This window comes from Suillus bovinus (genome assembly GCF_016758785.1).
Source record: "Suillus bovinus strain UH-Sbo-P2 chromosome Unknown EDB93scaffold_38, whole genome shotgun sequence".
Lineage (NCBI taxonomy): Eukaryota > Fungi > Basidiomycota > Agaricomycetes > Boletales > Suillaceae > Suillus > Suillus bovinus.
The window spans coordinates 200,627-224,878 of NW_024542094.1; the positions used below are offsets into that span (position 1 = coordinate 200,627).

General features: G+C 46.7%; 9 protein-coding genes across 9 annotated transcripts; 6 read left to right on the forward strand and 3 right to left on the reverse strand.

The window, feature by feature from the left end:
- Nucleotides 1–184: 184 nt before the first annotated feature.
- EDB93DRAFT_1251655 (uncharacterized protein) lies at nucleotides 185–600 on the forward strand (the record flags this gene model as incomplete). The annotated part of the gene is made up of 2 exons (XM_041453182.1): nucleotides 185–458; nucleotides 509–600. The coding sequence occupies 2 exons, from the start codon at nucleotides 185–187 to the stop codon at nucleotides 598–600; spliced, it is 366 nt and encodes a 121-aa protein (XP_041306464.1).
- A 467-nt stretch (nucleotides 601–1,067) lies between these two features.
- EDB93DRAFT_1070419 (uncharacterized protein) lies at nucleotides 1,068–1,322 on the reverse strand (the record flags this gene model as incomplete). Its single annotated transcript, XM_041444957.1, has 1 exon — nucleotides 1,068–1,322. A coding segment is annotated over one exon (255 nt), but the record flags the coding sequence as incomplete, so codon positions are not given.
- Nucleotides 1,323–2,669: 1,347 nt separating this feature from the next.
- Nucleotides 2,670–2,819, forward strand: EDB93DRAFT_1087646 (uncharacterized protein; the record flags this gene model as incomplete). The annotated part of the gene is made up of 1 exon (XM_041446060.1): nucleotides 2,670–2,819. A coding segment is annotated over one exon (150 nt), but the record flags the coding sequence as incomplete, so codon positions are not given.
- Nucleotides 2,820–4,409: 1,590 nt separating this feature from the next.
- EDB93DRAFT_1153388 (uncharacterized protein) lies at nucleotides 4,410–4,876 on the reverse strand (the record flags this gene model as incomplete). Its single annotated transcript, XM_041449788.1, has 2 exons — nucleotides 4,410–4,487; nucleotides 4,548–4,876. Coding segments are annotated over 2 exons (189 nt in total), but the record flags the coding sequence as incomplete, so codon positions are not given.
- A 1,021-nt stretch (nucleotides 4,877–5,897) lies between these two features.
- EDB93DRAFT_1153396 (uncharacterized protein) lies at nucleotides 5,898–6,487 on the forward strand. The gene is made up of 2 exons (XM_041449789.1): nucleotides 5,898–5,958; nucleotides 6,073–6,487. The coding sequence occupies exons 1-2, from the start codon at nucleotides 5,924–5,926 to the stop codon at nucleotides 6,410–6,412; spliced, it is 375 nt and encodes a 124-aa protein (XP_041306468.1). The 5' UTR covers nucleotides 5,898–5,923; the 3' UTR covers nucleotides 6,413–6,487.
- Nucleotides 6,488–10,264: 3,777 nt separating this feature from the next.
- On the forward strand, nucleotides 10,265–14,363 carry EDB93DRAFT_1153427 (uncharacterized protein). The gene is made up of 26 exons (XM_041449790.1): nucleotides 10,265–10,396; nucleotides 10,454–10,471; nucleotides 10,531–10,642; nucleotides 10,691–10,766; nucleotides 10,823–10,854; nucleotides 10,911–11,007; nucleotides 11,063–11,101; nucleotides 11,158–11,224; nucleotides 11,275–11,306; nucleotides 11,358–11,588; nucleotides 11,650–11,733; nucleotides 11,789–11,802; nucleotides 11,852–11,913; nucleotides 11,962–12,150; nucleotides 12,203–12,244; nucleotides 12,309–12,321; nucleotides 12,379–12,478; nucleotides 12,531–12,679; nucleotides 12,740–12,798; nucleotides 12,852–13,218; nucleotides 13,271–13,334; nucleotides 13,388–13,423; nucleotides 13,473–13,596; nucleotides 13,648–13,895; nucleotides 13,955–14,062; nucleotides 14,112–14,363. Exons 1-26 carry the CDS (start codon nucleotides 10,318–10,320, stop codon nucleotides 14,190–14,192), a joined length of 2,523 nt encoding a protein of 840 aa, XP_041306469.1. The 5' UTR covers nucleotides 10,265–10,317; the 3' UTR covers nucleotides 14,193–14,363.
- A 216-nt stretch (nucleotides 14,364–14,579) lies between these two features.
- EDB93DRAFT_1059904 (uncharacterized protein) lies at nucleotides 14,580–14,831 on the forward strand (the record flags this gene model as incomplete). The annotated part of the gene is made up of 1 exon (XM_041444807.1): nucleotides 14,580–14,831. A coding segment is annotated over one exon (252 nt), but the record flags the coding sequence as incomplete, so codon positions are not given.
- EDB93DRAFT_1153452 (HAMP TYPE histidine kinase) lies at nucleotides 14,753–19,809 on the forward strand. Its single transcript, XM_041449791.1, is given in 19 exon segments — nucleotides 14,753–14,844; nucleotides 14,862–14,863; nucleotides 15,019–15,527; nucleotides 15,580–15,644; nucleotides 15,696–16,035; nucleotides 16,085–16,366; nucleotides 16,425–16,679; nucleotides 16,729–17,004; nucleotides 17,050–17,085; nucleotides 17,137–17,172; nucleotides 17,223–17,437; nucleotides 17,486–17,749; nucleotides 17,800–17,945; nucleotides 17,999–18,384; nucleotides 18,431–18,772; nucleotides 18,827–18,905; nucleotides 18,954–19,249; nucleotides 19,301–19,415; nucleotides 19,469–19,809. 17 exon segments carry the CDS (start codon nucleotides 15,036–15,038, stop codon nucleotides 19,549–19,551), a joined length of 3,708 nt encoding a protein of 1,235 aa, XP_041306471.1. The 5' UTR covers nucleotides 14,753–14,844; nucleotides 14,862–14,863; nucleotides 15,019–15,035; the 3' UTR covers nucleotides 19,552–19,809.
- A 2,329-nt stretch (nucleotides 19,810–22,138) lies between these two features.
- On the reverse strand, nucleotides 22,139–23,057 carry EDB93DRAFT_1153461 (uncharacterized protein). Its single transcript, XM_041449792.1, has 3 exons — nucleotides 22,913–23,057; nucleotides 22,740–22,852; nucleotides 22,139–22,681 (listed from the first exon to the last, which is right to left on the reverse strand). The coding sequence occupies exons 1-3, from the start codon at nucleotides 22,962–22,964 to the stop codon at nucleotides 22,484–22,486; spliced, it is 363 nt and encodes a 120-aa protein (XP_041306472.1). The 5' UTR covers nucleotides 22,965–23,057; the 3' UTR covers nucleotides 22,139–22,483.
- Between the last annotated feature and the right edge of the window lie 1,195 nt (nucleotides 23,058–24,252).

A 24,252-nucleotide genomic window follows, 5' to 3' on the forward strand; every position in this document is an offset into this window, starting at 1 on the left:
CAATCAGCGCTGTACCAGTGTTTGGACGACAAACAACAATGACATTTTAGAATTGAGCATCCATATGCAGAATCACAAAATCAAAACTTGAGCATCGGAAACAGTCTGAACAAGGACCCTGTAAGCACATGACCACGAGATTTGTAGTAGCGCTAGTGTAGTATATGCAATTCACTGAAAGACAATGTCGTCGCCATCAGATTCCTCCCCAGAGACACCTGGATTCACGGCAACATTCATTATTTACCTTGATACATACACCAAGACTACTACTGCAAATAATGGCAAAGCAAAAACCAAGGAAGTGAAATCTACAAAAGTCAAGGAACTGGTCTTTCAAGTCTCTGAGCCCAACTACATTGAATTTCTGACAACAATTCTCATGAAGCACAACAAATCACACTATAGGATCACTGAGAGGAAGAAATACACTTTCAAGTACCTCCTTGGCAATTCTCGTGGGCAAGTGATCTTTGTATTATTCATAGAAATTAAACTTATCTCACAGTGGTTGTTTATAGATGTGCCAAAGCAATGGATGTTGACAACCAAGCTGATTATGCGGAAATGGCAAAGAAACTCATCTCCAAAGAGCCTTGAAAGGTGAAAATATTTGTTGTGCAATTATTATCATAGAAGATGTGTTGGGGCTTGATATCATCAGTACGGAATACACGCTTGATCATTTCCCTGTAGAAAGCAGTCAGCAGATCATCAGCATAGACAGTTCCCCATGAACGATCACACTGCCAACACCCTCTGCCCCATAGAATGTCTCCCTTGCCAAGATCATCCCACATGAAGCAACAACAAGCTGCTCAGTTGTGAGTACGTCGGCGTCCAAATCGTGCGCGAATTTTCCTGCCTGCAGGAGGAGACAACTCGTGTCCATCAGTAATAGTAGTTGTCCCCAAGTCTGGTGCTACAGTGGCTTGCATGCGCCCATTGGCATCAATGTTCAGCATGTAGTCCTCCTCAAGAGGAGCATCGTCGACAAGGTCATCAAATGGGACATCTTGTGCAATAGAGTGGGTGGGATGTGCAAGCTGGGAGCACTGGAGGTGTTGCTGGAGCTGGAAACAACTTTGTCCATGCAGTTGGTATGTGCATTCCACAGCTTGATGCTCAGATAGATGACACACCTTGCTCTTCACAAGAGCATCGTTAGAGCAAGCAATGATCACACATTTGCATCCATGCGTTGCAGTGTGAGCTGGGCAGAAGTGATCACGGTTGTTGTTGAGAGGTGCATGGCAGTTGTAGATGGCACAGCATGGGTGCCTGACGGTAACACCATCAGTAACAACGACCAAATATTTTGAAGTGAGCGTACCTGAGTCATCCCTATGAAAGCGAGTGCATTTATTACAGTAGTGGCAGAATTCTTCTTGACCATAGGTTCGAATGCGGTTGTTGCACTCGCTGATGGCATCCATAAAATGTGCTTTCTGGTCGCCATCTTGAGGAACAGATAATATTGTGTGACGCTCAATGCAGTCTTCCATGAGAACGAGCTGCACAAAACCATGCCAAACATGATCTCCCGTAAGTTCAAAGTTCCATGGAAAGTCAGGAGGTTTCACATTCTGCCTCAATGCTATGTTATATAGTTGTGCGCAGTTGGACATTGATGTCCTGTGATGCACAAAAAAGCTTCCATCAGAGAAAATAGTCAGCTGGACATCATGTACTCACCATCAGACAAGCATCAGTGTGCGCCACATCTGCACAACCCTAGTCTCCACAAACTGATGCCCACTGACTTGTATGATATCAGGAATGCCAGGGTAGAATGTACGAATCTTGTCTTTGATGCTATACCCATGGTGGTAATTGGTGTTGCACCCTGTCACAAGTGCCTCAATATGAGGGCAATGATCACAAATAATAAGACATACCTGCGCAGTAAAGGTGGATAGAATATGTAGCAATTGGGCCATGGTCCAGTGTATAGAGAACGATGTGCCGTTGCTCAGCTTTCTTGAGGACAGTAGCCTTTGCAGGAATAGGACAACCTTCAGTCAGGCATGTCTGGTGAGGAGGATAAAGTGCTCAGCCATGCTATTGATGCTCTCAGTAGTTGTCCTTGTACAAAATCACAATACGCACTGATTCCATGTTGTCGACCATATTCACAAACAAGGGGGATGTGTCCTCAATACCAAAAATGTCTCCATCACTGTGCCACACAATATCTTTGAGAGCTTTCCAGTACACACAGACATCATTCTCACAGAGATTGCAGCAGGCTGCCAAGAACAGATTGATGGCAGGAGAGATAAAGTCGGGAGTGATATTGGAAGGGTGCAATGCAGTTTGGGTGAGCAAAATGTTGTTCCTAAGTGCTGTTGCCAAGGTCATGAACCTGAATATGCTACTGAATGTCAGCAACAAGCCAGGCGAGAGTTCAGCCTGCAGTATCTGCAGCACTGCAAGCGCTGGCTGGGTAGCAGCCATGGTCATAATGTCAGGCAACATGCACGACCGTTTGCAGGCTATGGGTCACATGGTGTGTTATGACTGTGAGAGTAAGTGGGTTGGATGGGTTGGATGTTCGGATGGGCCTAGTGTTGTGGGCAGAAGTCCACCATTCTGCCAACTGGTTCTGCCCGGCAGATGGCAGAATTCTGCGGGCAGAATCTGGCAGAATGTCAAACTACTGAGACGGACATCCTCTGAAGGCACTTGCAATCACCCTCTTATCCATTGTTCCACATGCTGCTGACGTCGAACACCTCTTCTCAGATATGGGTAGCACTCAGTCTCCGAAGCGCTGCAATCTCTCGGTAGACACATTTGAAGCACTGGCAAAGATTTGAGCGAATCTTCGCTACCACAGTCATCAGAAGGCTGTGGTTGATGGCAAGTCAATTTGCTGATGCCACGCTACTGGAACGTGACGCCATGGAATAAGAGCCGGTTGACGGAAATGAAGTGTTGGAGGGCCGAGTTTATGATTTCGTGGAATTGGAGCATGTTGACCAAGGTCTTGCACTGAAATCTGTTGACAACGAGATCATATTAGTTGATGACACCTCACACAATGATGGACAGTGGGATGTGGACGTGCTGATGTCTTCCAATGGTGTTTCCTAGTGATATTGTCATAAACATAGCCTTGTAGCGCTTTGAAAATTCTGCCAAGTGGCAGAAGTGGTGGTTCTGCCGCTTCTGCCGGTTATGCTGGCACAATTACTTGCAAACAATTCTGCCCCCAGCACTAACAAGGCTATGTTTATGACAATATCACTAGGAAACACCATTGGAAGACATCAGCACGTCCACATCCCACTGTCCATCATTGTGTGAGGTGTCATCAACTAATATGATCTCGTTGTCAACAGATTTCAGTGCAAGACCTTGGTCAACATGCTCCAATTCCACGAAATCATAAACTCGGCCCTCCAACACTTCATTTCCGTAAACCGGCTCTTATTCCATGGCGTCACGTTCCAGTAGCGCAAATGCAGTGTCGATCTCGTCAAGTGATATGGATTCAGGACCTGCAAGATCATCATCAATGTTCTGAGTTTGAGGTGCGAGTGGTGGCGCCCATGCAAAATTAGCTTCGAGGTCAGCAGCTACATCAATGTTGATTCCTGGCTGGGCATTGGTGTGCATGTGTGCGTGGCATCAGCAAATTGACTTGCCATCAACCACAGCCTTCTGATGACTGTGGTAGCGAAGATTCGCTCAAATCTTTGCCAGTGCTTCAAATGTGTCTACCGAGAGATTGCAGCGCTTCGGAGACTGAGTGCTACCCATATCTGAGAAGAGGTGTTCGACGTCAGCAGCATGTGGAACAATGGATAAGAGGGTGATTGCAAGTGCCTTCAGAGGATGTCCGTCTCAGTAGTTTGACATTCTGCCAGATTCTGCCCGCAGAATTCTGCCATCTGCCGGGCAGAACCAGTTTGGCAGAACCAGTTGGCAGAATGGCGGACTTCTGCCCACAACACTAAGCCTTGTAGCGCTTTGAAAATTCTGCCGAGCGACAGAAGTGGTGGTTCTGCCGCTTCTGCCGGTTATGCCGGCACAATTACTTGCAAACAATTCTGCCCCCAGCACTAGATGGGCCAGATATTCTGGGATCGAGATGTCCTCGAACCTAGGTTCTGGACCAAACTCAGCAATTTGATTAAGAGATGAGGATGAAGAGAAATTCCTCTGCAAACGTTACCGGGAAGTCACCCATTTGCGTGTCCCTACATGAAAAAAAAATACCACGGACTCACGGAGAATGAGACGGCATACAGTTTGTCCCTGAGCATACGACAATGAAAAAGTTTTGGCTGCACCATACACAAATCAAAAGCCGTCCTCGTTTCAGCCTAGAAAACACCATCAATACTCCACCATGAAATTCACTTCACTCACCACTATTGTTATTTCTGCCGCATCAATGGCTGGAATAGCTATCGCATCTGAAGACTCCATTATCATAACTCCCCAGGGCCCTCCTGAGGGCCTACCCTGTAGCCCCAAGGGTGAGCACTCTTGCGGCCTACGTGCAGACCTCAGACCGTGTACTTACGGTTTATCCACAGGTACAGTACAATGCTCGAAGGGCTACCCAAGTTACAACGACAACTACGATTTCGCGTTTTACTACGGGGATTCCCTGACGATCGAAAGAGACATGCCATGCTCCTGCCACAACTGTTGTAAAGTGAGTCATAATAAACAGGGCTACGAGTGCAAGGATGTGAGCTTGTCTTCCCATGATGCCTCTGGAGTCCGAGTGTTAATTTGCTTGTCTAGTAAGCACAAGACTGGCCGGGAACGCTGTGACCTAGTCAATTTGGCACTGAGTCTGGCTAGACTGATATTACATAATCATAATCTAACCGATGTGTCACGGCACGTTGACGACAACGTCTTGAACACCAGTAGTCCTGTGGAGTAGTAGAGGATGAATGACACAATGCCCGGCAGTGCAGTTTGTATTAGGGGTGTGATGTGCGCTGTAATGGTATAAGTATTTCGACGATTCTTCATAACAGACGGTGACATGGAAGTGTTCGTTTGGTTAATGCTGAAGGGACGAATGAAGAGGCCAGAGGGTTAGCAGGTCAACGATAGACATTGATATTTAGCAAGCAGCGGACGTAGCATTCGTGTTGGTCGTGGAGGCAAGACAGAATATAATAAAGGTCAGCGCTAAGGGCTCCTCAGGGTCTTACATAGGCAATTGCTCGTGCTTTGATGTGACGCAACTTCCGGGAACCGGACGAGGACTAGGGGCGGGTAGTGTTGTAGGCAGAGCTCTGCCATTCTGCCACGTGGCAGGGCAGAACCTCCGAGACATAATGTAGCAGGACTCCTGCATATGCAGAACCAGTTCAGTGTATGATAGCATCAATTGAGAAGCTTTAAGACTCTCTAAAACGGCTACGAAGTCCGAGCTCTGAGCGCGCATTGATGTTTCGAGCACCTCACGTGCTAGCCTTCGGTATCATATATCCACCTTGGGAATAGCAAGTCAGCGCAATGTCACGCTCGTCGCTCACATACATACAAACAAACTTTCAGGCAGTTATACAGAGATTGCCAAGCAGCCCAGATCGACTTTGCATTTTGTTCCTTCACAGCAGTCTCTCCGGTGAGAATGGTCCTAAATCGATCTTGCTTGATGAGATTGATGCCGAGGTTGCTCGACTCAAAGATATTCGTAACGCAGAAAAAGTGATGGACATGGAGTTTGCCTCAGACTGGGACATAAATGGAAAGGAATTTTTATAAGAAAAAGCACTCGAAACGAAGATGGGAAGATTCTATGTTGCTGTCGAGTGGTAGCACGATCTTCGCAAAACATGGTTCTGCCAGGTTCTGCCGCCAGGACTACCTTAGAATAGTTCTTCCCACAACATTAGCCCGGTCTGGTCACTCATTTGCGTGTCACTGCGTAAAAGAAAGTGAAGGAATGCCGCAGAGCATGAGGCGGTATCCGGTTTGTCCCTGAGCATACGACAATAAAAGTGCTTTGCTGCACCATACACTAATTGTGTATAAAAGTCACTCTACTCGTTTCGGCTCAGACAACTCCACCATGAAATTTACTTCACTCACCACCATTGTCATTTCTGCCACAGCAATGGCTGGAGTAGCTATCGAATCCGAAGACATGACAGTAACACCCGTGGGCCAATCCTGCAACTCCAAGTGTGAGCACTCTTGCTGCCTACGTACTTACGGTTTATCCACAGATCCAGTGCAGTGCTCGGCGGACTCCAAAGGTTGGAACAACAAGAATGATTTCGGGTTTTACTGCAGCTCTACAGGCACGATCCTATCAGTCACACCATGCGACTGTAAAGACTGCTGTACCGTGATTGATCATGGAAATGGTTTCGTCTGTCATCATGAGGTTCTGTCTTTCGCTGCTGCCTTTCGAGTCCGAGTGCTAATGTGATTGATTAACAGCCTGGGCGTAAAGGACATCTGTGATGTAGAATCAATATTAATTACCTTGGTCGTACAAGGTCACTCTCCAATGACAATTTTGTGGTTGTGGTGTTCCACAACGATTCCGATACACCCGTGCGAAAAGCTAAATAATTATCATAAACAGTCACTGATGCAGTTTGACTCGACGCCAACGTGATACTCCTTTGTTCTTATCGTTCTCCAGTAGCAACATGTCAGGACCTCTCAGCATTACTAAAGATGTTATTTTTCAAGCTTGCATAACCAGTTCTCCTTGCGTCTTATAACTTCGTTACTGCGTGCGGCAATCGAAATACACGTGTAGACTGCGAAGAAAGCCAGGGCCTAACCTCTATAGCGGGAGGCTACAGCTCTATCTATCGAGAACTACAACACAAGCGCAGGACTACCGAGTACGAGCAAGGACTTCCGCCACTGTGCCAGGACAATTGCTATACTACTGACTACGAGTCTGAACTCCTGATAACCTGCTCCAGACTACCCTGGTACAAATGTGTTTTCACATTTTTCGCAAGGCTTATATCTCCATTGGTTCCTCCTTCCAACACCCGTTGTCACCAGATAATTGTAGCACAGCGCTTTTAAACGCCACAGGCGATGCTCATCATTCCAGGGACCATAACTGCAGAAGAACGTGCCCATGAACGAGTTTGTCAACTTCGCTGATATACTGCTTCGGAACATAACTTTTCCAAGATCAGGGCAACGACACATTTCAAGGTGCGCACATGAAGATCATACGAGCCTATGTATCGCGAAGAGTGTCAAGATGAGCCAACCCGCAGCACTAATTGAATTCTACGTTTCAAATCGAAATAGTAATTCGAATCCAAACTTCAAAAGCATGCCAACCACTTGGTGCGTCCCATCAACCCCATCACTATGCTCGCTTACATGTGTCTATCTAGTGTCCGTCATGATACCTTGTTAACCGAACCCATACCCCGCTTACGCCGTAGTCCATTTGGTCAAGATAAAACTCGGAGTCCGAATGCTAACTAAGCTGGTACCAGCTGGTACATCAACGTTACTCACGTACTCATTGGTTTGCAAGGCGTGCAGTAAGATCAAGTTACTGCATCGCCAGAACCAAGTCGTCAGTCTCGAAAATTTGAATAAGCCTCGCCTCCTAATTTGGTTTTCATAATCCTCGCTAGTAACGGCTCATAACTTGTCCACTACAGGCAATGCTTGTTTATGACATAACCCACACAATACACGACGAGCGTGCTATTTTCCGCTTTATCCAAGTGTCCACAACTCAGCTATACATAACACTGTAACTACTGGCCTGCCTACTCTGGCCCCACTCAAATCCATTGTACTTCGCTCATTTTATTTTATTTTATTTTATTTTCGCGAAGGAGTATATATTGCCGTGGGGAACAAGTAAGAAAACATAATGGATTGCTGGGCATGTTTTTAACGCTCATCGTCGCACGTAGGATGCTACCTGTAAGTTGTAACTTGTCTCCAGTACAATTATGCGTCATGGCACGTTTACGATAACGTCTCGGACACCCGCCACTGAAGCAACATTAGTCTGCAGCTAAAGAACCTGACAGCCTTGCCATTGCACGACTGCAGCAGAAGAACACTCCTGTGTATGTGTTTTTGTGGGACAATTTCCAATAGAATTGGTCATTCATGACTATATTATAGCCCCAGTTTATTCTACCCAGTTTATTTCTTGACCGGAGCAGTATCATAGTATGTTAAGATCAACACGTCATTCGTAGATTCAGGCTACTCAGGCCGATCAGATCATGTCATGAGCGTATCCTACCACCTCGTAGCAACGTTTAGCGATGATCCCATAATTCGCATGATTATTAAATGTCAGATACATATTATCCGTGGGTGCGTCTGCCACATTACCGGCCCTGTAAAAATTGTGAATAAATCATCGTTATTGACTCAAGTCCATCGAGCTGGACCATACACCCGTACCAAAAGAACTCGTGGAATGCGTTTGCTGATGCGATCGGATAGCCATCATCAATCTGCGTGGGAGTCTACCGTCCCCTGTTACTCGTCCGAAAAAATTCGGCTTGCTGCAACATTGTGATCTCCACTAGTTGCAGAAACTAAACTTGCAGGTGTATGAGTGCGAGAGATGTGAGAATCATCCCCGAGAGAATTGATATGGGAAGATGAACTCGTGCTTTCAGAGAGGAAATTCAGACGGAGCACAACGTACGTGGTCAGACGCAAGCATCGGAGCTTGTCTATGACGAAAAAAGATCTGTTCAAGAGCCTCGGGAGGGAAACTTCTAAAAAGAGGAAGAACATTGCCTGAATCAGACATTTTGTGCGAGAGGAAGATTTAGAAAAGTCATGATAGGAAAATTTACAGATGAATGTTGACAGTGACCTTCCTAACACAGGCTATTCGGCTAAGGTATGCGAACTGAGAGAAATTCGTTTGTAAAACCTTAGCGCGAAGCCATCTATTTGCGTGTCACTGCATAGAAGAAAATAAGACAATGCCACGAAACATGAGCTGGCATCGGGTCTGTCCCTGAACATACGACGATGAAAGTGCTTGGCTGCACCATACACCAATTGTGTATAAAAGCTGTTCTACTCGTTTGAGTGTTTCGGTCCAAAAAACAACCTTACTACCCCACCATGAAATTCACTTCACTCACCACTATTATCGTTTCTGCCGCAGCAATGGCTGGAATAGCTATCGCATCTGAAGACTTGGTGATAACACCCATGGGCCTACCCTGCGGCCCCGACAGTGAGCACTCTTGCGGCCTAAGTGCAGACCTTGGACTGCGTACTTACGGTTACCCACAGATACAGTACAGTGCTCGACTGGTATCAAAGGTTGGAATGACGACAACGATTTCGGGTTTTTTTGCGGACCTAGAGGCACGATCATATCATACACGCCATGTTCCTGCCAGAACTGCTGTGTCCTGGACGTTGATATGAATGACTTCTTCTGTTAAACTTGAGTGAGCCTGTCTTTCCATGTTGCCTTTTGAGTCCAAGTGTTAACGTCCTTGATTAGCATGTTGTGTGCAACAAGGGCGGGAACGCTGTGAGGTAGTGTCAATTTGAATATGACGATATTTAATTGGGTCTTCGAGTGACAATTATATAATTATAATTATGTAATGCTCCGACATGTTCAGCGCTTCACCTGCTCCTGGCAGTATGATCCATTGAGAGATTATACTTCATGCGCACGGACCCCAAGTTGAGGATATCCACTATATACTACCTCGCTGCTCCATAGTATCCACTGTCCCGCTTATATGTAGTCTTATATCTAAGTTTGTATGGGAGATTCCCTACATACTGCAGAGTACCTGATAGGCTGTCCTAGAGTTACAGGGCCCAGGGCAGGACCAGGTCACACGCATTCGGCAGATATACGTCTCCGAACTTATAGTCCAGCTGCATATAGGGCTCAGCGCTCAGCGCTCAGGCCGGGTCGCACGCATTCGGCAGACATAACGTCTCCGAACCCGCAGTTCTACATTATTAATTAATGCTGTGCACGAAAGGGGAGACTCGGATGGAGTAAATCCTTTCAATGCTATCTACCCTGCCTTTATGAACATCAGCGTGGCAGCTGCGCTCGCTTCTTTTACCTCTTGCCTTCGACATGCCCGTGTCTTTCGGTTTCTAGATTAGTTATACCTATACCGTGAGCGTTGGATCGATGTCAGTGGCCCGGGAAACCAGCATTCATCCTGCCAATTCATGGCTGTCCTGTTCAACGCCGCGCGCAGTAAATATTCGCACGCTAGTCGTAGTATATAAAGTCGCCTTTATACTATCCGATATAAAAAGTGTTTGGGTGATCATAACAATTCGTCAAGTTCACTAGCAAGAGTTTGAACAATTTCTACCATGTCTTTCCTTGACAAGGTCTTAGACTACGCAGAGCGACTTCCAGAGGGGATTGAAAGGACAAGAGATCAGATCATCGGTGTGTTAAAATTATTCCTATCAAGACCCGACCTTCATGATCATTTTATTACCCCAGGAATCATCAATCCTGATAGTGAGCACGATGAGCGAAGCATTTAACGTTAACCGCCATATCTTATTTTGGCTGGACAGGACGTCACGATAAGCCAGAGGAGAAACTGGACGATGAGATTCGAGCGCAGATCAATGCCAGTCATCGTTTTGATAGCTTTGCGGATCAGAGGTCAGACAACGCTATTAAATGGTATGTTTTCATCCATATGGCCAATTCGGATGTTCAGATACCTTTCAGGCACATTGATGGTCATGACTATATGTATGCATTGTCTGAGATATTGGACAGTGCAAAGGAGTGTATCTTTATATTGGTGTGTATCTTGGAGATTATTGCTTTTGCTAGCTCGAGACTCATGCACTGTCACAGGACTGGTGGCTCACACCTGAGTTATACCTTCGGTCAGTATCTGAACTACGGCTGTTGCGCCTGAATAGCTGAAGTATTTTGTGCCCAGACGGCCACCTGCTGATCATCCGGAATGGAGACTAGACCGATTGCTTCAACGTAAGGCTCGAGAAGGAGTAAGAATATATGTTGTCGTCTATAAAGAGGTACCGTTTCGTCAAGGATCATTCAATCCTTATTAAGCGCTTGGGCACAATTCAGGTCACTCAAACCATGTCGATGAACTCGAAGCACACAAAGGTCTGCATTTTTATTTTCGTATTTACTTTGAAGGATATTTATTCTAAGTAATGCAGGCCGCGTTAGAGGCCTTACACCCCAACATCGCTTGTATGCGGCACCCTGACCATATTGGAAGTAAAGGTGAGAACAAGTAGTGATTTACAACACCTTCACATAACCTTGAGTCTTAGATGCCGTGGAATTCTGGTCTCACCACGAGAAGGTATGCGCATGCCCTTCTGTTTACTGTGACCCCCATACCCATCTCTGATAGCTTGTGGTTGTCGACAACCACCGTGGATGTGTTGGAGGACTCGACATGTGCTTGGGTCGCTGGGATACACACAATCACCCTCTTGCAGACGTGCACCCAACAGATTGGTCACGCACTCTCTTTCCTGGACAGGATTATAACAACGCACGTGTCCTTGACTTCCAGAATGTCGACAATTATGTTAGCAATGCTGTCTCGATCATGGAAACACCTAGAATGCCATGGCACGATGTAGGTTTCAAGTCGTTTCAGCTGCCATACCACATTGTATAACCCTTGTTCAACATATTAGGTTCACATGACAATATGTGGTTCTGTTTGTTTGGACCTTTCTCAGCATTTCATCGAAAGGTGGAACGAAGTGAAACGTCGGAAGGTACGTGGTCAGATGATCTGATAGACGCTCAAGTCTAATGTCGATGTTCTGAAAGTACCGTCATGACGAGTAAGTTCAATTTCAAACGAAATATCCAATCTTAACACTCACTTCACAGCCGATTTGATTGGCTTGCGCTTCCTCATAACGTGGCGCTTTCTCCGAACGAAGCTGTCGTCCGTATGTAGATAGTTGTCAGTAACCCTGTTTGATACTAATCATTTACAGGCCACCCCCATCGCGAGAAATGGCATCAGATGGGTCGTCGTTTCAGACAACGCTTCCACCTCGAAAAAGATGACGAAGTTGAGCCACCTTATACTCCTCCCCCGCACGGAGTCTGCCGCGTACAGGCCGTGCGGAGTGTCTGCGACTGGAGCCACGGTGTGCTTACCGAACACAGCATTCAAAATGCTTGTACGTCCTCCCCACGCACAAGCCGCATGTTTCCTCTAAAATTTTGGTATAGACATTCAATTGATCAACGAGGCTAATCATTTCATCTATATTGGTGAGTTCTGATGCTACTGAACGTTTATCCCAATGAGATATTTACGTTGGTGATTGATCTAAAGAAAACCAATTCTTGTGAGTACGGAAGTAACGTGCACGACCCTGTGATCTGATCCCCTTTGCTATATCCAGCATCTCCAACACACGCGAGGAAGGCCCTGTGAAAAACCAAATAGCAAAGGCAATTGTCAACCGGATCATTAAAGCAGCCAAGGATAATCGAAAGTTCAAGGTCTGCGATATTCTTTATTACTATTCGCCTGACCGTTGAGCAATAAAACTAGGTCATTGTGGTTATACCTGAGCTCCCTGGATTTGCCGGAGATATCAAGAATGATAGTGCTCTGAAGATCATTATGGCAGCACAGTACCGCACCATGAATCGTGGCGGTCACAGTATATACGAAGAGATCCGAAAAGCTGGTTATGAGCCGTGAGTTATGCGTTGTGATGGTTATGTTTTTGTTTTTAATGATCGTTGAACGGGTATTAGGATGGACTACATTCGTTTCTACCACTTACGTTCCTATGACAGGATCAATGCTCCGCAGCGTGAGACTCCTCTTTGATGACATCACAGGTCTATTCTTAACGTGGCCCAACAGAAACGTTGATTTCCCAAATGGAAGCAAACTCGGGGGTCTCATTCTACGAGGCCCAGGCCGCTCTTGCGCGTCAATGGGAAGGTCCCCGCTATAATGGCAGCGATGCGCCGAAAGAAATGTTTATCAAAGTACCTCAGCCTCCGCAAGAAGGCATGGCTTTGAGCCAGACCAAGAACAAGCTGGAGAAGGTGCCTCTACCGGCCTCGTACGATGAAGCAGTGAACATTGTCCGGACATTTGAGAAAGGCTCAGATGACATCAGAGGCGACGAAGATGTGTCCGATACCATATCGCAGCACAGACTGCTGGACCGAACACGATTGAGTGAAGAGATTTGGTATGGTTCCGAGGCAGAGGAGCGGGATGCGTATGTCTATTTTTGCATGCCACTGGTGCTTACAGCTAATTTCATCGAAAAGATACGTGTCGGAGCTTCTCTATATTCACACGAAGGTTATGATCGTTGACGATAGACGCGTTATTGTGAGTACTTCCAGGCTGGCCTGTGTCTTTTTCTGATATGTGACCGGGGCTAGTTGGGTTCTGCGAATTTGAATGATAGAAGCCAAAAGGTAAGTCAGCTACCACTGAGCAGGTAATCTGACAACTCTCGGCTTTTAGGGAGATGGCGATTCTGAAATCGCGCTTGTTGTTGAAGACGGTGACATGGTACGCTCTACGATGGACGGACATCCATATATGGCCGCACGCTTTGCGACTACTTTGCGTCGCAAGCTCTTCCGGGGTGAGAACAGTGTTAGATCTATTGGAGTGTTGGTTAACTTTATACATATAGAGCACCTTGGCCTTATCGAGCCTCAGAACGTCTTGCATTCCAACGAGGAGATCACCTCATTTATGCGATGCGCGCCAGTGCCTAACGACAGCGAGATCGGGACGCGGGAAGACAATGCCGTAGCGGATCCCCTAGCAGACAGCACCTTGGAACTATGGAATCGTACAGCAAGAATAAATCGCGAGATTTTCACGGAACTCTTCCACCCTGTGCCCACCAACCTTGTTCGTTCCTGGTCTGCGTACGAGGCAAGCGAGCAACGATGTCTATGAGTTTCATCGGAACATGTCTGACGGTTACTATGCAGAACTATTTGCCAAAGGTCAAGACTGGTCACGTTGTACCAGGAATACAGCTGCAACGTATCAAGGAACGCCTTTCTCAGGTCAGGGGTGCATTGGTCGAGTGCCCTTTGGTGCGTCCCAGATGTTCTATGCGAGATTGGCGCTGACTTGTCACCCCAGGATTTCTTGATCGATGACAAGGAGTTTGTGGAGGGTGTTGACTGGCTAGGATTGAATCCGACGCTTCCGATTTACATATGATCAAAGTCGGGAGTATGGACTTGTATACTGTTATCTATGGTTATGTATGATTGTGGGGAATTCTAAGTTCTGAAACAAAACAGCCATTTCAAACATGAAAACCGCGGCGAAGAGCATGCGCTTGGTCAGGAGGACATGGGGAAGAACATGAGGCTTTAATTTTAATAATTCGTGGGCAAGGATAATGCCCGAATCGCCTGAAGAGTTCAAGCTCCACTTGCAAAGAAGACTAAAGCAGGATATTCAAAATAAGGGTTGCTGTGGCAGAATTCGCCGTAGAACGGGCATAATAAGATTACAACTTGACATAGTCTCAGAAGCGCTTCCGACTCCACTGCGTTTCCCTTCCCAGCTAACCGTTCACTTTTCTACTCATCGTATTCAACGATGAGTACAACGACTGACTCTCAGCGCCAGAGTCTTTTACATCCATTTCTTTCTCATCTTATTGCTCTCCTGTCAGCCTATGAACTATGTCCTATGTCGACACCATCTCCACGATATGATGGGCCTGCAGATTGGCAAACAGACACTATCCTTCGCTCTCTAGGAGCAGTTGCACGCAGAATGTACACTGCGGAGGAGACTGTGGCTTCAATCAAAGCTTCTGAGTGTTGGCAAACAAATGGGCCAGAGACAAAGAAAAGACGCAGTGTAGGCGACACTCCCATGTCCTCATCTTCATCTTCTCAGAAAGAGACCAACCCATCTTTTTCCCTCACGCAGTCCAGCACCAATGTCAATGCTTTTGCTCCATCTTCCAGTTCACCAGGACCAACTTCTTGTTTTCAGCAGAACAATTCCTCAAACCTCACGCCCACTATAGAGTCAATTGATGTCGACATGCAGGACGCCGATAGCGTGAATGGTGTCACAAACAGCGATCGCACACCAGCCAATAAAGCACACTCCGCTCGTGCAGGTTCAATGTCCTTATCACTCGACGGACTTCCAAGTCATATTGATGCCGCAACATTCCTTCGGACATTTACAAACGGAAGCTCGAACTCGGCTCCCCCAACATCGCACATCGAACACATGGCTTGCCCAACGTGCGGGAAGGCTATCACCGACACTTTAATGATGAGCCGAATTAATAGTAGCTTTGATGGCTCGCCTAACGGATCTCCTCTCGTCGTCCCTCCTGGTCCTCTTGCTGCTGCGGCATTCGAAAGCGGCATGAGCGCCGTCGAAGAACTAAGGTTGCTCAAGGCTCAGGTCCAAGATGTCGCTCGTGTGTGTAATGCTGTGGCCAGAGGTGACTTGTCCCAGAAAATTACGGTTCCCGTGCAGGGTGTGGTCATGGTTCAGTTGAAGGACGTCATCAATACTATGGTATCTGTCCACAATCTTATCTCAAGATCTTGCTCATGCATATCATTACCAGGTCGACAAATTGGGACAGTTCGCCAAAGAGGTCACTCGTGTCAGTCAAGAAGTCGGTACAGAAGGGTAAAGTGACTACTAACCCGGATCTTATACGATTTGCTCAGTCTTCCGTAGTAAACTCGGTGGACAGGCTCTCGTATTGGATGTCGAAGGTACTTGGCGGGAATTGACTGGCGTCGTCAATAAATTAGCTGCCAATTTGACCAGTCAAGTCCGAAGCATCGCCAAGGTCACTAAAGCTGTCGCCCAGGGAGATTTGTCGAAACAGATTGATGTCGATGCTCGTGGCGAAATCCTTGATTTGAAGAATACCGTCAATGGAATGGTCATCCAGCTTCGTGCATTAGCTGCCGAAGTTACCCGTGTCACATTAGAGGTCGGCTCTCAAGGCAAGTTGGGCGGTCAAGCGCATGTACCAGATGTTCAAGGTGTATGGTTCGAGTTGGTTCGCAATGTATGCCCCTTACTGTGTCTTATCGGCAGTGGCCTAATCTACGTTTAAGGTTAATCGGATGTGTTCGAGCCTGACGGATCAAGTGCGGTCTATTGCCAATGTCACGACGGCCGTTGCTAGGGGCGACTTAACGCAGAAGATTGAGATCCAGGTCGAAGGCGAGATGTCAACATTGAAGGGCACTGTCAACTCCATGGTGGACCAGCTGAGCGCCTTTGCATCTGAAGTCACTCGTGTCGCGCTTGAAGTCGGTACGCAAGGTATATTGGGTGGTCAGGCTCGCGTAGAAGGTGTGCAAGGTACCTGGGCTGACTTGACACGCAACGTGAACGTGAGTTATATAAACAGCATCCTGGTCTCGTCAGTAGCGCTGATATGTCGTGGCACAGAAAATGGCCAGTAATTTGACCGACCAAGTACGATCGATCTCGGAGGTCACAAAAGCTGTCGCCTTGGGCGATCTAAGCAAAGTCGTCAACGTCGATGTGCAGGGAGAAATGCTAGATTTGAAGATGACTGTCAATTCTATGGTTGCTCAATTGTCTACGCTCGCCAACGAAGTCACTCGTGTGTCTCTGGAAGTCGGTACGGAAGGTATCTTGGGTGGGCAAGCGTATGTCCCTGATGTCCAGGGCATGTGGAAGGTAGGGTGTAAAAGATACGAAATGATATCATTTCTGACGTTCATTACAGGTTCTTACAGATAATGTCAACCTCATGGCCATGAATCTGACTAACCAGGTGCGGTCAATTGCAGAAGTGACGAAGGCTGTCGCTGGTGGTGACTTGACCAAGAAGATTGAGGTTGATGTGCGGGGTGAAATCAAGGAGTTGAAGGAGACTGTCAATGGCATGACCGAGAGCCTGAGTCTCTTCGCTGATGAAGTTACTCGTGTCGCAAGGGAAGTCGGCACGGAAGGACGATTAGGAGGTCAGGCTCGTGTAACTAACGTCGGTGGTACATGGAAGGTGAGTGTTTTGCACAAGATGTGGATCAATGCTCATATCAAGTAGGACTTGACCGACAACGTGAACGTCATGGCCGCTAACGTAGGTCCATTTATCTTCTACGGGGCTAGCGCTGATTGTTCGGCGTTGTAGTTGACCTTACAAGTCCGAACTATCGCTGTTGCAACTGTGAGTATTTGATTACCGCGACCCAGTCCTTCTGTTGAGTTTGTCATTAGACTGCTGTCGCCCGCGGAGACTTAACTCAGCAAATCACCGGTGTCTCTGTGTCTGGAGAAATGCTAAGCCTAGTCAACACTATCAACGACATGATTGCTCAATTGGCAATCTTCGCCAAGGAAGTCAAGAAGGTCGCATTCGAAGTCGGTACAGAGGGTAAATTGGGTGTCCAGGCTGAGGTGGGCAACGTCCAGGGTATCTGGCAAGAAATCACGTAAGTGAGGGACACGATCCGTGGAAACGGGAGTTGACAACGCTGTAGGATGTCCGTCAATACTATGGCCGGCAACTTGACCACGCAAGTGCGTGGATTTGCCCAGATCTCAGCAGCTGCTATGGATGGAGATTTCACTCGTTTCATCACTGTTGAAGCCAGCGGAGAGATGGACTCTTTGAAAACACAGATCAATCAGATGGTATTTAATCTACGTGACAGTATCCAGAAAAATACCGCTGCAAGGGAGGCAGCCGAGCTGGCAAACAGGAGTAAATCTGAGTTCCTAGCGAACATGTCACACGAAATCAGGTAATAGTGTCATTACTTCTCGTCTCGATACTCTGCTCACTGTCTTATAGGACGCCCATGAACGGAATTATTGGCATGACGGAGCTTACTCTTGATTCTGATTTGAACCGATCGCAACGAGAGAGCTTGCTCTTAGTGCACTCGTTGGCTCGCTCGCTGCTTCTCATCATCGATGATATATTGGATATCTCCAAGAGTGAGATTTTTTTTCCCAATGTCAATGGATTAATCTGATTACATGGTCTACAGTCGAGGCCGGTCGAATGACCATGGAAGCTGTCTCGTACTCCCTTCGTCAAACAGTTTTCGGCATACTCAAGACCCTTGTCGTCCGTGCCTCTCAAAACAATCTCGATCTCACATATGATGTCGACCCGGACATTCCTGATCAACTTATCGGGGACTCGCTACGACTTCGTCAAGTCATCACGAACTTGGTTGGTAACGCTATCAAGTTCACACCATCCAAGGTTTCTCGCAAAGGCCACGTTGCACTTAGCACAAGGTTACTGGCGCTGGATGACTCGAGTGTGACACTAGAGTTCTGTGTTACCGATACTGGGATCGGCATTGCCAAAGATAAATTGAACCTCATTTTTGACACGTTCTGTCAGGCAGATGGTTCGACGACGAGAGTGGGTCCATGTCGCAATTTATCGCAAGTAGCTGATCATCGCATAGGAATATGGAGGAACCGGTCTGGGCCTTTCCATCTCCAAGCGCCTCGTCAACCTCATGCAAGGCAACATGTGGGTCGAAAGCGAGGTCTCGAAGGGAAGCAAGTTCTTCTTCACGATCACATCGCAGATTTCCCAAAGTACGCTGGAGACCACACTGCAAAAGATGCAGCCATTCCACAGGCGTGCTATTTTGTTTGTTGACACCCTTAACGACACGACTGGGGTTGTCCAAAGGATCCAAGAGCTTGGGCTGAGGCCATATGTCATTCATGATGTCAGTGAGGTGGCCGATAAAGAACGCTGTCCGCATATTGACACCATCGTCGTGGACTCGTTGAGCATGGTACGTTATGTAGATGTCATATAAGTTCACGCTTGCCTCATGTCTTCTTCATAGACCGAAAGTATCAGGGAATATGAGCATCTGCGCTATATTCCCATCGTATTATTGGCGCCTTCGATGCCACGTCTGAATCGTGAGTATGCGAGGATGTGCTCTGGTGATATGGGGTTGACAGTCGTAGTTAAATGGTGCTTGGACAACAGCATCAGCTCGCAGGTTACTACCCCAGTCACAGCTCAAGACCTTGCTTCCGCCCTCATTTCCGCTCTGGAGTCAAATACTGTCTCACCTGTCTCGGCACCAAATGATGTTGTCTTTGACATTTTGCTTGCTGAGGATAATATGGTGAACCAGAAGCTCGCAGTCAAGATTCTGGAGAAGTACGGCCACACAGTCGAAATCGCAGAGAATGGAAGTCTAGCTGTCGAAGCTTTCAAGGCACGGGTACAAGTGAGCAAGCCATTTGATATTATCTTGGTAAGTCATTTTTTACTCGATGGTTCACCTACAATAGTAATATCTCCCAAGATGGATGTATCGATGCCTTTCATGGGAGGAATGGAGGCGACTGAGCTCATCCGAGCGTATGAGATGCACAAGGGACTGCTACGGATTCCTATCATCGCCCTCACTGCTCACGCTAGTACGTTACAATATTGAGACATAGGGATGGTACATGCTAATTTGCTTTTTTAGTGATTGGTGATCGCGAGCGATGCCTGCAGGCAGGTATGGACGACCATATCACCAGTACGTACCTCATTTACCCATGCCTCTGAGTCTCACGGATGCTTGTTTTGCAGAGCCGCTTCGTCGCGGAGATCTCTTGAACTCGATCAACAAGCTTGCAGGAGAGCGAGCACAATTAGCCACGCAGCACCACCTCCTCCACAGGCCGCCTGCTCTCATGGCACCATGACTGATATGTTTTTGTATCATTTCATTGTTTCAGGTTTTGTATACCCTTGTATGATGTCGATTCTGCTTTTACTGACGTTTACGGCTTTCCAACGCTACCCCTGTCAGATTAATCTGTACGATAGCATGTTTGAGGCTCTCAGACTCATTGTGTAAACTCATTAGTCCACCATGTATTTAGACTATGGTTCATTATATATGCAAATTTCCTCCCAATCTGTTTGTTTAGCTATGGCGGACTCTAGGTTTGGTTCTTATTTTTAAATTCGCGAGGACACATACGTACTAGTACACATCTGTGACACATTCATTTCTTCCTCCCTCCGCCTGTCCACACCGCCTGTCGTCCTCCACCTCTTCCGTTCTTTCCACTTCTCCCTCTGTCCTTATAATTTTCACGTCCTGGCGACCTTCTTGGGATTGTCGGATTCTTGAATAAATTTCGTTCTCAATACTCACTGCGTCATCTGCTGCCAATCATTATCTACACAAGGTGTCATACAGTTCCTTGAAGATGCAAAAAAAAAACTTATTCAACCCAATTTCTCTCCTAAAGACGCCAGATCTGCCGCTTCAACGACAAAAGCATTCGGCGAGTTGAAGAGCATGAGGTTGCTTCATGAGATCGTGATCCACAGATTCCATCTCCTCTCGTCATCGTTCAACATTTCCCGTCAACTTGATGTCCACATCCATCGGCTGCCAGTGGAACTTCTACAACAAGTCTTTTGGCTTATCTTTGACGACACACCAGACTGTGCCAATATCTTCTTATCGGGATATCGCTCCATTTCGCTCGACGTTTCCAGCCCTCCCCTAGTACTCACCAGAGTGTGCCCACTGCCAATTTTGGCGAGTTGTCGTGTATTCAACGCCACGAGTCTGGTCGCGCATCCAGGTCGTACTCCTTGAAAAAGTTAAACCGTTGAAACCATGTCTTCCATATTTCCTCCAGTGTTAGCTGGCTCGCTCTCGTAGGCTTCCCCTCACCCTCAACATTATCGGCCAACACTTCATGTGCTGCGACGAACACCCCTGGACCATACCAGCGGCAGACTCTCAACTTCTCGGTGTCCTCCTTTCTGAGAGCCAGCGTTGGGAAATCGTGGTTATGTCATCCATGAAAGACTGGAATCCTGATTTCTATACGCTACACCTCAGTTGAGAACCTTGAAGTGCCATCAGTCAAATATTGATGCAGGAGATTCAATACACCAAAGCTTTCCCGCCTATACATCGATGGTACCTTTTGTTGGAATGACCTAATCGGATACTCCACACCATGCATCATTACTTGCAGAGATCTACGTCACATCCATCTGTGGGCCGCTTCCGCGGTTACTATATGCTTCTTTATAGACAGTTTCCCTCATCTGGAGACCATCGTAATTGATGAAATTATCTACCTCGGTGGTGCTTGAATTGATGATCCTCCCCTTTCCCCCCTTGACCATGCACTTCATGTTGTGGGAATCCCGCAGGCAAGAGTTTATCAACATGTTCGCTGTGCTTCATCTTCCCATGTTGCGGAAATTAACTCTGGTAGGGGAGCTGGTTACATTGCGAGCTGATTGTCTTTTAGAGACGCTAGCAATTGCGTCTTTCCAGGTGCCGGAGGTAGCCTTTGACACACCGCTGAGCGACGCTTATTTGAACAATATTGTACTCTTACTCTCAGTTGTGGAAGAAGTTACTTTTCGTGAGTAAGATCTCGCCTCACGCACTTCATGATGTGAACCTTGCAGTACCGCAGTTCGCTACGACTGGGAAAACTAAAGCTACGTTTATTGATATATGTCCGCATAAAATAATGAAATCTGTGGTGCCAGGTGTGAACATGTGGACCTCAGATTACACCACTACATTTTTGAGAGGCGTCCTGTAATGCTCGCTAAAAAGCCTGGCAACCAATATTTACCGTTGTCATTATGTCCTACTTAGTTTCTTCCTTCTGTTCTGTTCCATAGAATTCCTCCTCCTACAGTGTTTAAGCAGCTACCTATCTACTGGTGGCACATTTGATCTTTCTTTCCCCCACCGAATTATATAGACTTGGTTCGGACAGTTAAAAATATGTGACGTTTGGGAATGTCACATGTTTTTAACTATCCGAACTAAATCTACTCGAATGTGCTACCAGTAGATAGGTAATAGCTGCTTAAATACTGTAGGAGTAGGAATTCTATAGAACAGAACAGAAGGAAGAAACTAAGTAGGACACGGCGCCCATCTAACCACGATTCTTTATCGACTTGAAGCACTGTCGATTTTTAAACTACCAAACAGTATTCAAGGGGTGTTCGAGGTATATATCACGCATCTGGCAGACCATGACATTTGATGCAGAGATGACGAAAATCAGAAAACGAACAATTACCTTGCGCAAATATTGCATTCGATTTGTCTCACTTCGGACAATTCTCTTCGAGGCTAACTCTCGATATCACATCAGATCAACGAGCGCCGTGCCATGGCGGCGAATAAATTTACTAGTTAAAGTGTTTGTTAACAGGATGTATACTTGTGTAGTGTTAAGAAGGGAGGGTGTGGTTATGCTGATGCGTCAGGAAAAGGCGGCCCTAAGAGACTCAGGTTGACACTCATGTTCAGAGGATGCTAATACCAGAAGCAATGGCGACGAGCAAGCCAAGTGCCCCAATAGCTGCCTTCAAGCCCACAGCATCGCCAGTCTTGGTAATGAAAGGGCTACTACTACTAGTAGCAGTAGAGCTCTTAGCAGCAGATGTCGAAGTGGAAGTTTGGCCACTGGTAAGCTGTAAATATGAAACACTGTCAGAGCACCACAAAATCGAGCCCGTGAAGCCATATACGAACAGTGAGAGATCCACCACAAGCTTCGTTCCAGCTGTCGATGGCGGAATTAGCGTCTATCGAGGCAGATGGTTCAGCCACGACAAGGCAATCCATGCATGATTGAAGTTGGGTTCCGATAGACGACACGCAAATGCAAGACAGACTGTTAGCGCAGTCCTGGAGGGGCGTCGACTAGTAAGCGATGTCAAAAGTTCAAGTTATCAGGCGTACTCACACTTATCGTATTGATGACTTGGCACGTGCTTTGACATTGAGAAGGAAGGTCGCTCGTATTTACCTGGCGGACTGCAAGGGCATTTGGAGAACCGTTGCGTGCAACAGGAGGGGCTAGATCATGATGCGGAAAAGATGTCAGTCGACTAATAGATATCAGTGGATCAAATTTACCTTGCGCGACAGTAACAAGAACCTGCCAGAGGAGAGAGGTGATTTGGACCATTGCTACTGACCACTTCGTACAGAGCTAAGAAGAAAAAGGATGCTTCAGGGACAGTAAAGCAACCAGAAAGTCTTTTTAGCAAGTTTCGGAGCTAATGCGAATAGATGTCAACGTTCCCGCCTGCAATTAGATAGCAATATCCAGAGAGCAACGACCGATGTCAATGTGCTCTGCACTACCAACCTTATATTGATCAGTGATGGATTGATCCTGGCGTAAATTTGCGTCGTTGTGTGCCTTAGCGCAAGCTTCAAAGCTTCATGTCTAGCGTTCTAATGATAGTGAAGTTATAGCGGGGTACTGGAGCGGGTGAAATTTGGTATAAACTCGACAGTCTCGGTCGTGGTGGTCGGACAACATATAAATCGTACGAAGCGGTTATATGTACTCATGACACGGGACTCAGGACCAGGTACCAGGGTTCGAGTAGTGATTGCTATTATTTGTACACAAATGCCGTCAGCTTCATTTTGTTCATAACGAAACAATTTTACCATGGGTTTTACTACAGTTGCGGACAGGCGAAGTCCGCAAATTTACAGACCGAATTTTCTGGGATGCACAACTTAACGGAAAGTGTTAGAAGCAGTGTTTTCATAGACTAATGGACATCTAGAATACATTTGCACGAGCCGATTTCTCATGGCTGCCATTTTGACATTTCCAGTGTCCAAAATTTGGCGTGCCCCCTAAAAATTCGCTAAAAATATGGAAAAATGTGCAATCGATTGCTTTCGCTGAGTTGTCTTTGAATCGATAATCAGAAAAACATGAGTCCGTCAAAAAATGGCATGGGAAAAAACCTGTACAATTGACAATTGAACTCATCATGGCTCGCGGCCGTCCCAGAAAAAAAGCACGAAACATCACCGGTCTTCGACATCAAGTATCGCAAAGTGTTTCTCCTGCATCTGCATTGGGTTCGGCGGGCTCGACTCGAGAATCAAGTCCTTGTCAAACGGAATCAGGCTGGCAGTCTGATTTGGAGGATGAGACACTTACAGTGGCTTTCGATGGATTAAAGATCAACTTCGAGCAAGAATATGAATATGTTGACTGTGGATCAACAGACTCGGATGAATCGGACATTGATGAAGAGGTTGAACTGGATGTGTTGAATGACGAAGAATTTGGGAAGAAGCTTGCAGAGATGGCAGCAACAGAAGATGGGAAGGATCCTGACTGGATTCCTGAAAGGCTGCAAAGGAAGATGCAAAAAGCTGCAGCGAAGCGCAAGCGTGAGTGCAAAAGCAACAAAAAATACCATACAACTCACCTCCCTGAAGCA